General features: G+C 35.8%; 1 protein-coding gene across 5 annotated transcripts in view; it reads left to right on the top strand.

Moving 5' to 3' along the window:
* Positions 1–15322, top strand: part of plppr2b (phospholipid phosphatase related 2b) — a 147379-nt gene that overhangs the window by 87747 nt on the left and 44310 nt on the right. For all 5 annotated transcript variants that reach the window (XM_051112670.1, XM_051112668.1, XM_051112666.1 and 2 more), the window contains one exon: positions 9786–9894. In XM_051112670.1, coding sequence (XP_050968627.1) covers positions 9817–9894 — 78 coding nt within the window. In that variant the 5' untranslated portion in view covers positions 9786–9816. The remainder of the gene's footprint in view (positions 1–9785; positions 9895–15322) is intronic.

The raw sequence follows: 15322 nt of genomic DNA, 5'->3' as shown, positions 1-15322 counted from the left end.
ATATATTTTTTTCAGTGGTGGTAACGGGGTTCCACAACTGTGTGGCATATTTTGGTCTGTTTAAAAAGTACTGATTCCAAAATTCTAGGTTCCAATATCATGTTATATGAATTTTTTTTTATCACAAAGTCTGCACATATTCCTGCTAGATTGATTGTGTTCTCTGCAAAACCGATGTGCAATTTAAACACAAACTATTCTAATATAATTGCTTTAAACCTGCCGCTAAATGGCATGAAATGGCACATAAAAACAACAAACTGTAGTAGGTAGCTTTCCCAACAGTCAAGTGGCCCTTTCCTGTCTATGTAGGTGGTTCTTGGCCAGAATAAGCTACAATCAACATGAACCAGACTTAATCCCACAAGTCAAAAGCCATACCCGAGACTACGTGGATTCAGTCAAAGTAATTAAATCAGAGTGCGTGGACGTGTCTTGGCTGTCATGCAGAGGATAAAGCAGCCAGTCAGCAGCTGGTACTGAAGATTTCTGCACTGCGAGTGACACAGAGACCCACATGCCCTCTTTTCTCAGTGAACACAGAGAGCATGAAACATCTGAGCACTGTCATAACATTCATTCTTGAACTTCAGATCAGACTGGATGAACAAGGGCCATTTTCCCTGTCTTTGAGTCTGCTGCTTGTTTGAAATGCAACAGAGCTGAAAGATAGCAGCAAATCACTTGCAAGTGATCTGATAAGCATGCATCTCTGGTGTTGACAGTTACAGCATTTGGTTGACAAATAACGCACTGTACTGTGCTTTCACACAGTAGGAGGGACAATATTGGGCTTTTTACACTTGGAATTAATCAATTAGGGTTCACTTTTTTGTTCTTGTGTTAAAATATTCTTATTATCTTGTTTCATGTTTCACACTCTGAAGTCAGGTTTTGAATTTCAAAGTGTTAATGAAGCTGATTGTTAAAAAAAGTGTTGCTTAAGTTATGAAGCTTAGAGACATTAACATGCATAATGAATTTTTCAGAGTAAATTCTTATGAAACCCCATAAGAACAATGTAATTGCGACTTTTTATCTTACAATTCCTTATGGAACCCCATTTCTGCCACTGAATAAAAAAATAAAACAATGTAATTGTGACTTTGTAACTGCAGAAATGCAGGAAACAAATTCGTAATTGTGAGGAAAACAGATATAAACTTGCTATTGCAAGAAAGTCAGAACTGCAAGATGTACAGTAATTTCTGAATTTTTTTATGCAAGTGGCAGTTTATATCTCACAATTCAGACTGCTTTCTTGCAATTCTGACTTTTTCCCTCAGAACTGTAAGATATAAACTCGCAATTGTGAGTTATAAAGTCCAATTCAGAGGGAAAGAAGACTATTTTTTTACAGTTGCGAGTTTATATCTTGTGACATAAACTCACAATTCAAAGAAATAAAGTCGCAATTTTGACGAATAAAGTCAGAATTGTGACTTTATTTCTTTGAATTGTGTTTATATCACAATTCTGACTTGCGTAACTCGTTTTTATCACACAAGTCAGAGAAAAAGTCAGCATTGCAAGAAAAAAGTCTGTCGTCACCATTCAATATTTTTATCTGCTTCCCTCAGATGCTTAACATCACAATAGTATGTGAAGGTTTTTGGGGCTGTGCAAAATGTATGAATATTTGATGAGGCTATATAGGATTTGTTGTCTGTTGCTAAACAATTTACTGTTACAAGCACAAATTTTTTTTACTTAATTTTTTTAATATAAATATATTTGTGTCATTGCAGTTTGGGCATGCGAGCCTTTACTGGGCTTTTGCTTAATTGCTTAATGCAACATTTTATCTCAAAGTTAAAAATGAAGATGCCTTACTGTAGCATAGTGTAAAAAGCTCTTTTTAGTGGCAGAATGTTTCTTTTATTGTTATTTTATTCAGGCATAGTTGTGCAAATGGCTTAAAAGTAAACAATTTCAGTTGATTTGCCAACTTCCTTATCCAAAATGCTGTCTTCCAAAGACATGCTAGCCAACCTGATATAAGCAAACCGAAGGTTTTTGTTGGTTAGCATGGTTCAGATATCCTCTGCGGGTAGACATAGCATAACTACACAATTATGGGAGCAAACAGCATCTTCCTCCATTGGCAGCCATTCAGAAGGTACATGCATTCTGACAAATAAATCACAGATATTTCATTAGTAGATGTTTTAATCAGTGCCCTATTTCTGAAGTGCTCTTAAAAGCGTGAAATGGGCTTATATTTATCTGCTGCCTTTCACGTCACAGCTCAGGACAGTCACTAGAGTGGGATTTGGGACGTGTGCCTTCTTATGCTTCCATCAGCCAATCAGCGAATTAGATATTCTTTAATACTAGTAAGCAGTATCTAATAGCTACAGTAAATGACCTGAATTCTAGTGGCCACAGCCTGAACTTGTTAATGTTTTAAAATGGTTGATCAAGGTCAGGTTTAAAAACCAAATAAGCTACTTTTTAAGATACAATGTAAGCTCTTGCTTTGTTGTCCTTCCTGTCCCTTGTGCTCTCCTTATTGCTCATGTGCTCCAAAGCAGTGACCTGAATTTGTCTTTCCTTCTCTCTGTTGCTAAGAGTGTGTGTTTTAAAGAGCTCAGAGGATAGACATATCAGGGTGCCTTAGACTTCCCTTTGAAGATGGATTTCTTAAGAACGTACACCTGTGCTCATTTTTCCTGTGCTGTGTGTTTGCTGTAAACGCAGCGCCCCACTTTTCAGTGTGGTGCGAGATTTTATGATGCGTGTCAGTGGTCTGTCAGTGTATTGTTAATTGTAAGAGTAGCGCTCATTGAGGTTCTGACGGTTCACTTTCAAGAGTTTGAGCGGTATAAAGTCATTACACCTACTCAGCCAAATCAAGCTTTTAGGAATACAGGATTATCCAGATGCAGCTGGTCCTCAGGACAAAACTATAATGCGTTAGTGCCGCTGTCACTTCAGCAGCTAGTCTGCGCAAGGCTTCAAACAGAATTTTAGACATGAGAACATGGCAGATGTGTTTGAAATTGTTGTTTGATTTAGCCCAGTTACAGTTAGCCCAGTAAAAAAAGATTGTCCTCTATTAGACTGCACTGTAATAAATGGCAGTTTTACCTGTTAAAGTAATGTACTGTAAATGCAATGGTTAAAAACCTGTAAATGGTTGTGGTTAATGGTAAGTTCCCTTACAGTACAATGAAAAACTGTTCACTGTACAGGAAATGGGTTACACTTTAGTTTGATAGTCCACTTTAGACATTCTACTAACTATAAGCAAACTTTGCAAAAACATGTCAACTAATTCTCATTATTTTGCAACTACATGTCTACTAACTCTCAGAGCAGACTTTTAGGTAAGGTTTAGGGTTAGTAGAATAAGTTGACATATACTTTCAAGTTTAGAAGTGTGTTAGAAGATATTAAGCAGACAGTCTACTAATACTCTAATGACTAGTTGACTACTTGCAGTTGCAAAGTTACTTACTGTTAGTAGAATGTCTGAAGTGGACTATCAAAATAAAGTGTTACCAGGAAATGTACAGTTTTTGGAAGTGAAAAAGAACAATTGTTCTTATCCACCTTTTTCTTCAATACGTAACTAAGCCTATGGACAAGACTTCCGGTTCATTAGCCACAATATAGGGAAATAACAAGAAGAATAACAAAGTGCAGTAAACGGTAAAATTGTTTACAAACCAGTGTGCTCATAATTATGATAATACATTAAAACAATATGGTAAGACACACCAGTTTGCAATATCAATCAGCAAAAAAGCTGTTTTGTACAGCTAAAAATAGCTGGACGTGGATAAGACCGGAAGCCACACCCATAAAATTTACACACCCACAGATTTACAAATATTCTTCCCATTCTTATGTGAAGAAAAAAGTGGATAATTCACAGTGAACATGATCATTTTACATTCCCAGAATTCTCTGTGACACTTACCATTTGAGCTTTTCATTAAGTAATATGTTTTTTTTGTCAAATGATTAATGGCTATTAATTGCATACAAAATAAAGGTTTGCCTAATATATGTGTACTGTGTGTAATTATTATGTATATATAAATACACACAAATTAATGTATATATTTAAAAGAAATATGTTCTTTATGTACAAAATAGTTCTATTTATATAATATAAATTATATAAAAATTATAATAAATACATATACTTGTAAAACTTTCTTAAATATATACATGAATGTGTTTGTAATTATATTTACATTTATTATTATTAGGCAAGTAAAGAATGTGATAATACAGAATCCCTTGGACACATATAATATAAGAAAAAACATAGGCTAAATAAAGCATCTGACAATATTTACATGTACATAATAATATTTATATATGCATAATCATTTCACACAGTACACACACATATATTAGGCAAACTCAAACTTTTGTTTTGCATGCAATTAATCACGATTAATCGTCTGACAGCCCTAGAATTTTTGGTATATGTAGTATATTACATTATTTCAGTTAAGGAAATATTAGGCTTTGGACTATAAATTTAAGTAAGTAGACAAACATAAATTGTTTCTACCATATGTTTAGGTTATAGTGGAGTTCTTGGTTTTGAATTCTAAATGTCCTTAAAGGGATAGTTCACTCAAAAATGCAAATTGTGTCATTAATTACTCTCCCTCATGTTCTTCCAAATTTGTAAGACTTTCTTTCATCTTTGGAACACAGAAAAATCTGAGAGATTTCTGTCCCTCCATTGACAGCCTATACAACGACCACTTTGATTCTTCAGAAAGCTCATAAGTTTACATTTTTTTTAGGAAAAATGATTCTTAAACATCATTTAGTTTTAATTTTGAATAAATAAACCTGGCTCTTGCTCTGAAGGTAGCCACAGAAGATGTTAAAAAAGAGACTGTAAAACTAAACCATATGAATTGTGATATAAAATATGATGAACAGTTTTTATTTAGACTTTCATTCACATATAAACATTAATCAATGCACACATCAGTTATGGGTTTAAAACGACATGAGGTTGATTAAATGATGACACAATTTTCATTTTTGGGTGAACTATCCCTTTAAAACCCTTGTTAAAATCTCATTAGTCAGTAGTCTGTAATAGTTCTGTGTGAAGAACAGGACAAAATGTATTATTCAATGATAATTTCTCCCTGCCTTGCCTCAGTTGGGTTGTACCAGATTTAACAACACTGATGCCAAAACATTAATGTTTAATTATTAATTTACGGAATCAAATGCAGCTTTTTATCCAAAGAATACAAGTACCACAATACAGAGTTCCAAGTTTGTTTGGAGAAGTGCAGACTTGAACAGAGATGCAAGAAGTGAGAAAATTGTTAAAGAGAATAGTGAAAGAGTTATTAATGAGAACACCATTGTCAGACCAGCAATAACCAGCTTGGTCCAGGATAGAAATTGGAGAATCTGTTGCCTGACCAAAGAAGAATCCCAAAAGGTCTGTTCAGGGAACGTTTTGACAAGCTAAATATACTTGGTAACAATGGAAGCTACATTTTTTGTAGAAAGTGTTTTTGTAGACTGTCAAAACTATAAAAACTTTATAGCACCAATAAAGAGCACAAATATCTTGTCCCCTGTTTTAACTTGGTAGCGTTGCAGACCTAATTTATTGCATTGTAATTGGTGCATAAAATCACTTTTGTCCTTTTTTCAACTCAAGCCTCACCATTTTAGGCGGTGAATTCTAATGGCTCTGTGTAGACAGTGACAGCTACAAGATGTTTGTGGTGTTGCGTTTGCTGCTGGGCCTGAGGAACACAGCACTAAAGACAGAAGCTAAACCTCATGTTTTATTCATCAGTCTTTATTCATCTCTCTCCCCCTCATTATGTAACAATAGTGGAGAAAACATAAAAGTGATCTCGATCATTACAGAGTCTCAGAAGAGAGCTTATATTCGTATTGTTGGTCTCTTTACTAATGCGTTCCTTGTTGGGGGCGACATGTACGTGAGCCTGTGTTTGTGACCTACGCGTGAAATAAGAGAATTCTGAAGTGCTGAACTAAGATTCTAATCTCAGATTTCAGCCCCTCATTCTAAAACTCATCTACTGTTCGGCACAGTGGGAATTTGGTTTTCTTTTTCTGCGAGTCCCGGCTGCAAATGAAACGAGCAGTCGCTGTGCTGATAATGCTCTTGATGCTGCTCTGCTAGACAGGATTTCAATTTGATGATACGGAGCTGGTGATGGAAAAATTATTGTCAATGCATAATAGTTTTATGGATAATATCATGCAGTGGTGCCATTGCTTATGGAATAGCTGCAGTAATGTGTCAATTTATTTTGCTGTCGTTTTCAAATCCATGCATCTGGACACCCAGTAACCTTCAGTACTGAAATAATGCATTGACGCAGTACAATTCTCTGATTACTTTTTCTGTCAGTAAAAGTCTTATCTTTAATCATTTTAGGCCAGAATTTCACATATTTTTAGAAGGATAATATTTGTACTTGTATTTGTTTTCAGCAAAAGTTTAAAAAGTGCATGCCACTCGTGAGCTGACGGTGCACTTTTCTACACTTTTTAAAAAGATTTTACCGTAGTTTTGCATGGAAAGATTTGAAAACAGGAAGTAGAACACTTTGTCATGGTAGGACCTAACTACAGTACAGTAATTGCACATTTTTATCTCGCAATTCTGCCTTTTTTCTCCCAATTGCAATTTAGGTTTTTTTTTTCTCAGAATTGTTAGACATAAACTCACATTTGTGAGTTATAGTCAGAATAGCGAGACATGAAGTCAGAATTGCGAGTTTATATCATGCAATTCTGAGAAAAAAAAAAATCTGAATTGCAAGTTTGCATTTCAATTCTGAGAAAAAAAATCTGAATTACAAGATATACTGTAATCTTGCAATTCTAACTTTTAACTCGCAATTGTGTTTATATCATGCACTTCTGAGAAAAAAAGTCGGAAGTGTGAGTTTATATCTCGCAATTCAGAATTTAATTCTAGCAATTTGTGAGTTTATATCCCATAATTCTGACCTTTTTTTTTTCTGCAATTCTGACTTTATGACTCACAATTGCATGTTGTTTGTTCATTGTTCCTTTTTAGATGCTTAAGTCATCATCTAGCTATAGAAACAGGCAGATACACCAGTAATACACCAGTGGCAGAGAGAATCTGTAGTTATTGTAAGTTAACATCAGATATTTCTTTGATAGAAGATGAGAAGCATTTTTGTATGATTGCTCTTTGTATGTGGATCTGTGTAAGAAATATTTAGTTGATCTGGTTCTTGGTGATGTTTGTAGTGATGTGTCAAGTGTTTGTGATTCGGGGCATGGAGATTGGCACTGTATATATCTCATGGAATGAAGAAAAGACTCTCTGCCATGTGATGATGATGATTTTGTGGAACTTTGGGCCGAGTGGTATCCCTGAAATAAATTTGAAACTTGAAACTTGAATTGCACGTTTATATAAGATGCACTTCCGAGAAAAAACGTTTGTATCACACAATTCTTAGGAACTAATATAAAGGTCAGGATAACCATGAACAAAGAAGTGGCATTGGTTATAGAGATAAAAAAAGAATATATTTGCGGTTTCCTGATTGCACAGCAAGTAAGCAGCCTACAATGGCTGTACTGAAGTAATGACAAATTGACATGGAACTCACAGTGAGTCATATGTTGTCTGAGTAGCAGCTCTGACAGTTTCAGGGATTTCTGTAAATCTTTTTGAAAGATTTATTAATAACCAGTTCATTGCAGTCGTTTTTGAATTGGACTGTACAGATTGTGCTGTATTTTTATTTTATTTTTTTTGCATGCAGTGTGTGAGTACAGACGCAGACCAGCCTTGCAGGAAACACTGAGGTTTGTGAAATGTGTCATGTCAGAAGTGTTTAAATGCACTTTATGTCCTTCAGTTTAAAAACTGCCAAAGAACCTTTCCACACTGTAAGCTCAACAAGTAGTTTATCAACACATGAGAGGATGTGCATCTCAAGAACCTTCACAAATGCACCATAGTCTGTCAAACATACATATACTTTGTTCTTATATCATTGTGTGGACTCTTCTTTGACTTCTTTTCTTTTGTACTGAGGTAACAATATTTTCTATCCACTACCCTGAACCCAATCCTCATACTTGCACTGTATTTATACAAAAACAAGAAACTTTGTACATGAGTAGATGTATCAAGAAACATTATTAAAGTGGTCATCGGATGCAAAGTTCACTTTTACATGTTGTTTGAACATTAATGTGTGTTGGCAGTGTATGAACACATCTATGCTATAATGATAAAAATCCATCCAGTGGTTTTTAATTAATCTGTAAAAATAATATCCCCTTTTTCAAATCGAGCCATTCTCACACCAACAGAGGCCGCTCCCACAATAGTTGATTGACATGAGCATCTTACTTTAGACCCGCCCTAAATCAGCTGTAACTGTCCGACCTCCATTGTTTCGATGCCGGAGCAGGGATGCAAGTTAGACAAGAATATCTCCGATTGAGCGATTGAGGTGTTGTGTTGCTGGATGTAATAATGAACATAGTGGTCATCATGTACTCCCAACATCTGAGCCGCTGAAGATGCAGTGGATTACGTTTGTTTGTGAAGGGAATGCGCCTCCCGATCTACATGAATCTATGTTCACGCAAATAATTCATGATCCAGCTTCACCTAAAGCGGAAGTGAGCATAAGGGTTTTTTTATGAATCTCTGCAATCACCTTTCCTAATAACCTACTAGTTAGTGGCTAAATGCTAAAGTAAACGATCTTTCAAAGCACAGCTCATCACTCCACAGAGAGAAGAGAGGGGCGGGGTGAGCAGGACTCATTTGCATTTAAAGGAACAATCCATCAGAATGAGTTGATTTTTGCAGAGCTCATTTTGACCAGGTAAAACAATGTTGTTTTACACTACCTTTGAGAATGTTTAACCAAAGTATATTATAGACTTTTCATTAAGACCCTAAAAAATCATATCAACTTGTGCAAAATGGGCATCCGATGACCCCTTTAATAATTCAAAGGTTACCCAAAACTGGTAACCTTTAACCTTTGTGGTTTGTAATGCATGCTTTTGATTTATTCCATATAGAGTGCTGCAGGGGTTACGTATTTTTGTAAGCCAAAACCTGGAAACAAGTAAGCATTGTAGTACTTCCATCATCCTGAAGTCATTAATCTGTTGTTAACACAAGCTCAGTATTATCATATTTTATTATACAACATAAGATACAACACCTGCTTTTGATTTTTAAAGCTTTTACTTGTCTTGAAAAAAAAAAAAACTGTTGGTAACAAGTGGTTAAATGGAACTACAGAGGTTTTCTGGGACATTAAACAGGAAAACTTTGTCTACTCCCTATTGCACTTTCACAGCCCGATTTTGTTTATAGTCATGCTCTTGCAAACTGTTGTAACTCAGACAATCAGTCAGAAAAGTATTTTTACAGTACATAAAGTCAGAAAGATTTGTCAGTTGCTTAATGGTGGTGACAGTGAAGTCATGCAATCGTGGTATGTGTTTGATGTGTTGTGTTTGTATTCATGCTTCAATATTCATAAAAGCTGTATTCATTTGTGATTGTCATGATAAACAAACTGTGCAAGAATCGTAAACCTTGGCTGGTGACAGAGCTTATTTTCGGCAACAATTCAAAAGCTAGTGGAAAAATCCTATTGGGAACCAGGGTGATGCGAACTTGATGTTAATATAAGTGCATTAAAAGTGCATATTGTCCATGTGGACCACATGGATCCAACTGAATGAGTAAGATGAATTAAATTACTATTTCATGTCTGCTTTTGTTCCAGGTGTCTGACTGATATCATAAAGACAGGAGAGATGGACAGAAGAAGGATTGTGGCGAGGGGAGGAGTTAAGAGGAGCAAATATATAGTGCCATGCTTCCTGTTTGTAGAGGTGAGTTGTACACTTGATTATACTGTAGCTTGTTCACTTCTCAGTCCATCCTTCCATAGGCTTCCATATTCACCTTTTTCTTTTGGTCATGAATGTTATGCTCTGCCCTCTAGTGGAACTAAAAGGAATTTAAAACTTGAAAGTCTTCAAAGGGATTTCATGCATCCTCTTGGCTCATCTTGTTCAGCGTTTCATTTGAGATTTTATCTTGTCTTTGTAGCTTATGAAATACCATAGTAACTCTCCAAGTTGGTTGTGTCTACATAAAAGCATGAGGGCTCTCTATGGGAATACTTTAAGAAAAGTTTCAAGGAATAGTTAACCAAAAAAAATTTAATTCTGTAGTAAGTAGCTCCATGAAGGTTTGTCAAAATGATCTTTGTGTATTTCACGGAAACAATGAACAGAATACAGGTTTGGAATGACATCTGGACATGCAGATGAGTAAATAAAGACTGCTTTTAGATGCTTTTTAAAAGTGTTCAACGTTCCTCAGTAAGACAGAGAGGAGGTTTTTTGCTTTTTCTAACACTCCACCTGAGACGTGCACTGCCATTTTCAATAATCTGTGGAGCGGAAGTACATTAAACTGTACCTGAAACTCTGCTCCCCTGACTGGCAGCTCTAATAAATACTTTCAGAACCGAACACATTAGAGTCGCGCAGTATACCTGACTGCGACGCATGAGTCACTTAAGATTAGCATGAACAGTGCCGTCATCCTTTGAACTCAGCCACAGTATACTGTCAGTCTGGCACAACTCCATGACCTCTTTACTCATCTGTGATGTTCTCTTCCCACATGCCTTTATTCCAGCGTCCTCGTTGGCTCCTAGGTCTCAGAGGCAAATACCCTCAAAAGCGCTCTTAATTAATCCTGCTAATGAGCAGAGTAAGCATACACAGCGCCTGATTGCTTCAATCGCTTTAGGCCCAGCGCGGAGGCAAAGATTCTAGCCAAAAACGTTTGCATCAGTCTTAGATAGAAATGTAATGGGACTTCATTATTCGCAGGCTCCAAAGTAGCCAAATGTACATATTAACAGCCAAAATACCCATTTGTGTCCAATGGTTTCTCAGCTGGTTTTGCTTCATTTGACATCAAGCAATGACCCCACAAAGTTGTTAGTTTTTTAAATGAAAAAAAAGTCTTGAATTGAAACATTGAAATATATATGACACAACTGTTTCTTTCTTTCTTCAGTGGAACAAAAAACAAGACATTTTAGGTCTTGTCACACTTGAAAAAGAAATTTATCATCATTTATTTCATTGCATTTTCCTTGCAATGAACATTGGTGTCATACAAGTTTGGAACGTCAAGTTTTAGACTGAATGAGTAAATTAACATTTGTTTTGTTTGTTTGTTGGATTTCTGTTGTTTCTGGCTCTCAACCCAGTTTACTCTCACTGAGTATTTATTTTAATCTTACATACTATAGTTTTGTTCAAGGTTTTCAGGACACACCTGTGATGCATTTTTGGTAGTAACACATCTTTTGAGAACTACTGTCCTAAAGTTGGATCTAAGGAATACATTTAATGGGCTTCAATGAAATGGCAGGAATGGGCTTTAAAGGGGTCATCGGATCCCCAAGTTGATATGATTCTTTAGGGTCTTAATGAAAAGTCTATAACATGCTTTGGTTAAAATTTCTCAATGGTAGTAATAAAAAAAACCTTTTTTACCTTGCCAAAATCAGCTCTGCAAAAATCCACCTGTTCTGGTCGATGTTGCTTTTAAATGTTAATGAGCTCTGCTCGCCCTGCCCCTCTCTTCTCTCTGTGGAGTGACAAGCCTGTTTACTTTAGCTGCGTTTAGCCATGAAACTTGCTAACTAGCACGTTATTAGGAAAGGTGATTGCAAAGGTTCATGAAAAAACCCTTATACTCACTTCTGTTGTAAATGAAGCTGGATCACGAATGATTCGCGAGAACATAGCCGCATTTAGATCGGGAGGTGCATTCCCTTCACAAACAAAAGTCATCCACTGCATCTTCAGCGGCTCAGATGTCAGGAGTAAATGACGACTACTGTGCTTATTTAATACATCCAACAACAGGGTGGTTGTGTTACACACACTGCCAACACACATTTATGTTCAAACAACATGTTCAAGTGATTTCCGACGCATCTTTGCATCCGATGACCCCTTTAAAAAATATTTGAAAGATAGTCAGTTAGCATAAACTCAACACCTGGCATTTTGCAGATGCTGTTCGTCTGACTTTTTAACATAATGCATAGTGAACTTTCAGACAGAGTCTGAGATTGGAGCTCTTGTAGCCTTAGTATCAGTGGCCCATCCCCAGACCACCTTCAGTCCATGCACAGACCATCTGCAAATTTCACACTAAATTAATTTTGAAAAAATAAATTAAAAAAGTTATATCAGATTGGCTGGCTGCTGTACAGTTTCCACAGGTGACCAGACTTCTGCAGTGAGTATATGATTCAGAGGAAGATTTTTTTCTTCTTGTCTCATGCAATCTAATATTTTAAATATACAGTATGAAGAAAACATTCTCAGAACTTTGGCTAACATTGTGACAATGTTCTCTCAAAGTTATGAACAAACATTTCTTCAGTAACATTAATAGAATTTTAATTGAAGGTGACATATCATAAAAATATGATTTTTTTACACGTTTAAGTCCTATAAATGGGGATCACAGTGAAAAAGAACAACCCAGTAATATTTTTGAACCCCTTAGCTGTCACCCCCATTTTTGAACATAAATGTGAAAGTGCATTAGCCAAACTTAAATTGTTATAATGCATGGATGCTTTTGAAAACAGACCTAAAGTTTGGTCTCTTTTTAAAGGAGACAATCAGCAGATTACTCAGTTGAATTATTTTAAAAAGTGAAACTATAAAAAGATGATAGAAGTTTAAATTTAATGGGGAAAAAAATGACTGTACTATTTTTTTATATAAAATAAATATTTTACAAAATAGTTTTTAATCCAAAATGCCTATAAAATTAAAGCCCCCTGTTAGGATATAGATTTTTTTGATGTGCACACTTGTTGTAAATGAATGTATTACTGTTCCTACATAATTTGTAAGAAAAAACAGTGGTAAAATATCTGTTTAGGAGTATTAGACCTTTTCAACGATGTATAGTTTGTCATGATTAGATTTACTTGTAATATAGTGAAGGCATCCCGCTAGCGGAACAGTGACAGTTAAAGGGTTACTCCACCCCAAAATAAATATTTTGCCATTAATCACTTACCCCTATGTCGTTCCAAACCCGTAAAAGCTTTGTTCGTCTTCGGAACACAATTTAAGATATTTTGGATGAAAACCAGGAAGATTTTGTCTGTCCCATTGACTGCCAGGTAAATATCACTGTCAAGACCCAAGAAAGGAGAAGACGAAATGTTGAATAAAGTCATTATTTTTACTTTCTTTGCATACAAAAAGTATTCTTGTCGCTTCATAAAATCCAGATTGAACTACTGATGGCAGATGGACTATTTTGACAATGTCTTTCATACTTTTCTGGACCTTGACAGTAGTATTTACCTGGCAGTTAATGAGACAGTCAAAATCCCCCGGTTTTCATCCAAAACAGCTTTTACGGGTTTGGAACGACAAGTGGGTAAGTGATTAATGGCAAAATTTTCAGTTTGGGGTGGAGTAACCCTTTAAGGGGTTAAGGTAAAAAAAAAAAAACAGCCTCAGATTTCGCTCCTCCTGTGACATAGAAAGGGGGTCTTATTATTGTAGCAGCTCATTTGCATTTAAAGAGCCCTGCACGAAAACAGCATGTTTCTGCTTGATTGAATAAATGATCTGTGTGGTATTTTGGAGCATTTAGAAAGTAACATTGCCATAATGTTTGCAAAATAATGCAATGGAATGTTCCCTTAACATTCATGTAAACAAAAAAAAACATTTTTAAAACATCAAGAACCTTGGACACTTTGAACGTTCAGAAAACATTCAGAAATAGTATTTTCATAATGGAAACATTAGAAAAACATTCTTAGAACATATTTTTGTTAGCTGGCCGTTTTATTAGCATTTTTTACATTTTTGTTATCATATATGTTTATAAATTTTAGATTTACTTAAACTCTGAATCCACAAAAGGACAAAAGGATGTAGTGTGCATGCTATGCACAGTTAGTTAATTACAGCTGTAATCTCTATTTTGACTCATTATTTGATCAGAAGTTAAAACAATCGTTACAGAAAATTAGGTCTTTAGTTGATATATAGACGCCACTCATTTTGAACATTAGGAAGTCAGCTGATAATCCATAATATTGCTTCATGGAATGCCTGCTTTTTCACAGCAAGTAGTAAGCTAGTATTCCAAACACAGCCAGAGGTTGGTGGTAACCAGCCTCGTACAACCTCCTCAGTGTCTCCAGCATGCTTTCATGTAGCAAAGTAGCGCTCTCTGCTGGAATCCAGCTCTCCCTCGTGGCCTATAATCCTTTGTTCTACATTTGCATCTCATTATCAGTTGCATTTGGTAAAATTGTCTCAGGCATTTTTCTTACCCCTTTCCTTGATGCTGTTCCAGCTTTCATTTTGTGCTTCGCCTCATCACTGTGGGACATAATGTTATCTGCACATTAAAAGCTTGAGGATCTCTCAGCACTGACGAGCTGTATCAGTGAACACTTGGTGTGGCTTAACAGACTTTCTTCCATGAAGTCCAAGCTGTGTTCATGTCTGCAAAGAACATTGAGACATGGCAGATACCAAACTGATTGGTTTCTTTTAGAGTTAATTAACTTTCCAACTTCCCATTTAGAAAGTGATTTACTATGGCAGTTAACATAGCTGTTTAATTCCTTTCCATATGTATTTTATACATATGTTAAGTTAATATTGCTTCTCAGATTGCACTGTAATTACTCAAATAATCTTTTTTTATTTACAACTTTACAATTATGCTTTCAAATATATTATCTATGTGCATTTACTCTTCCAAGGCAACTTATTGTATATCTAGCGCAGTGGAGACAGATTCATTGTCTAAATCAGGACTCTTTCATTTCATATTTGAATTGCAACCTTTGGATTATTCGCCCAGCTCCTCATGAACTGCCACCACCCAGCGTTCTTGTAATCTGTTAGACATGTTTCGTTAGGGTTCAGTTTTTGAAGTCCCCGCTTATGTCCCCCAGAGGAGATAACTCATTCCCGTGTTGGCGTTCAGCAAGCGTGTTGCTGGAGATTAGATAAGACCAGAGATAAGAGGCTAATTCTGAACTTCCACAGAATAGCAGAAGTGGGCGGAACACGTGGAAGTGTTCGCCAAGAGGAGAGATCGTTACTTTGATCACAATTTGTCTTAGTTCTTTGCAGCCCAATCACAAAAGCAAGTCAAATTATATGAAGAATGCAATGTGTTGCATGGAAAATATGTAACTTAAAAAAAATAATTCACTGGAAAAACATA

Source organism: Labeo rohita, chromosome 6 (genome assembly GCF_022985175.1).
Source record: "Labeo rohita strain BAU-BD-2019 chromosome 6, IGBB_LRoh.1.0, whole genome shotgun sequence".
Taxonomy (NCBI): Eukaryota; Metazoa; Chordata; class Actinopteri; order Cypriniformes; family Cyprinidae; genus Labeo; species Labeo rohita.
The sequence above is the reverse complement of the archived record's forward strand: the minus strand, read 5'-3'. Positions and strand labels throughout refer to the sequence as shown.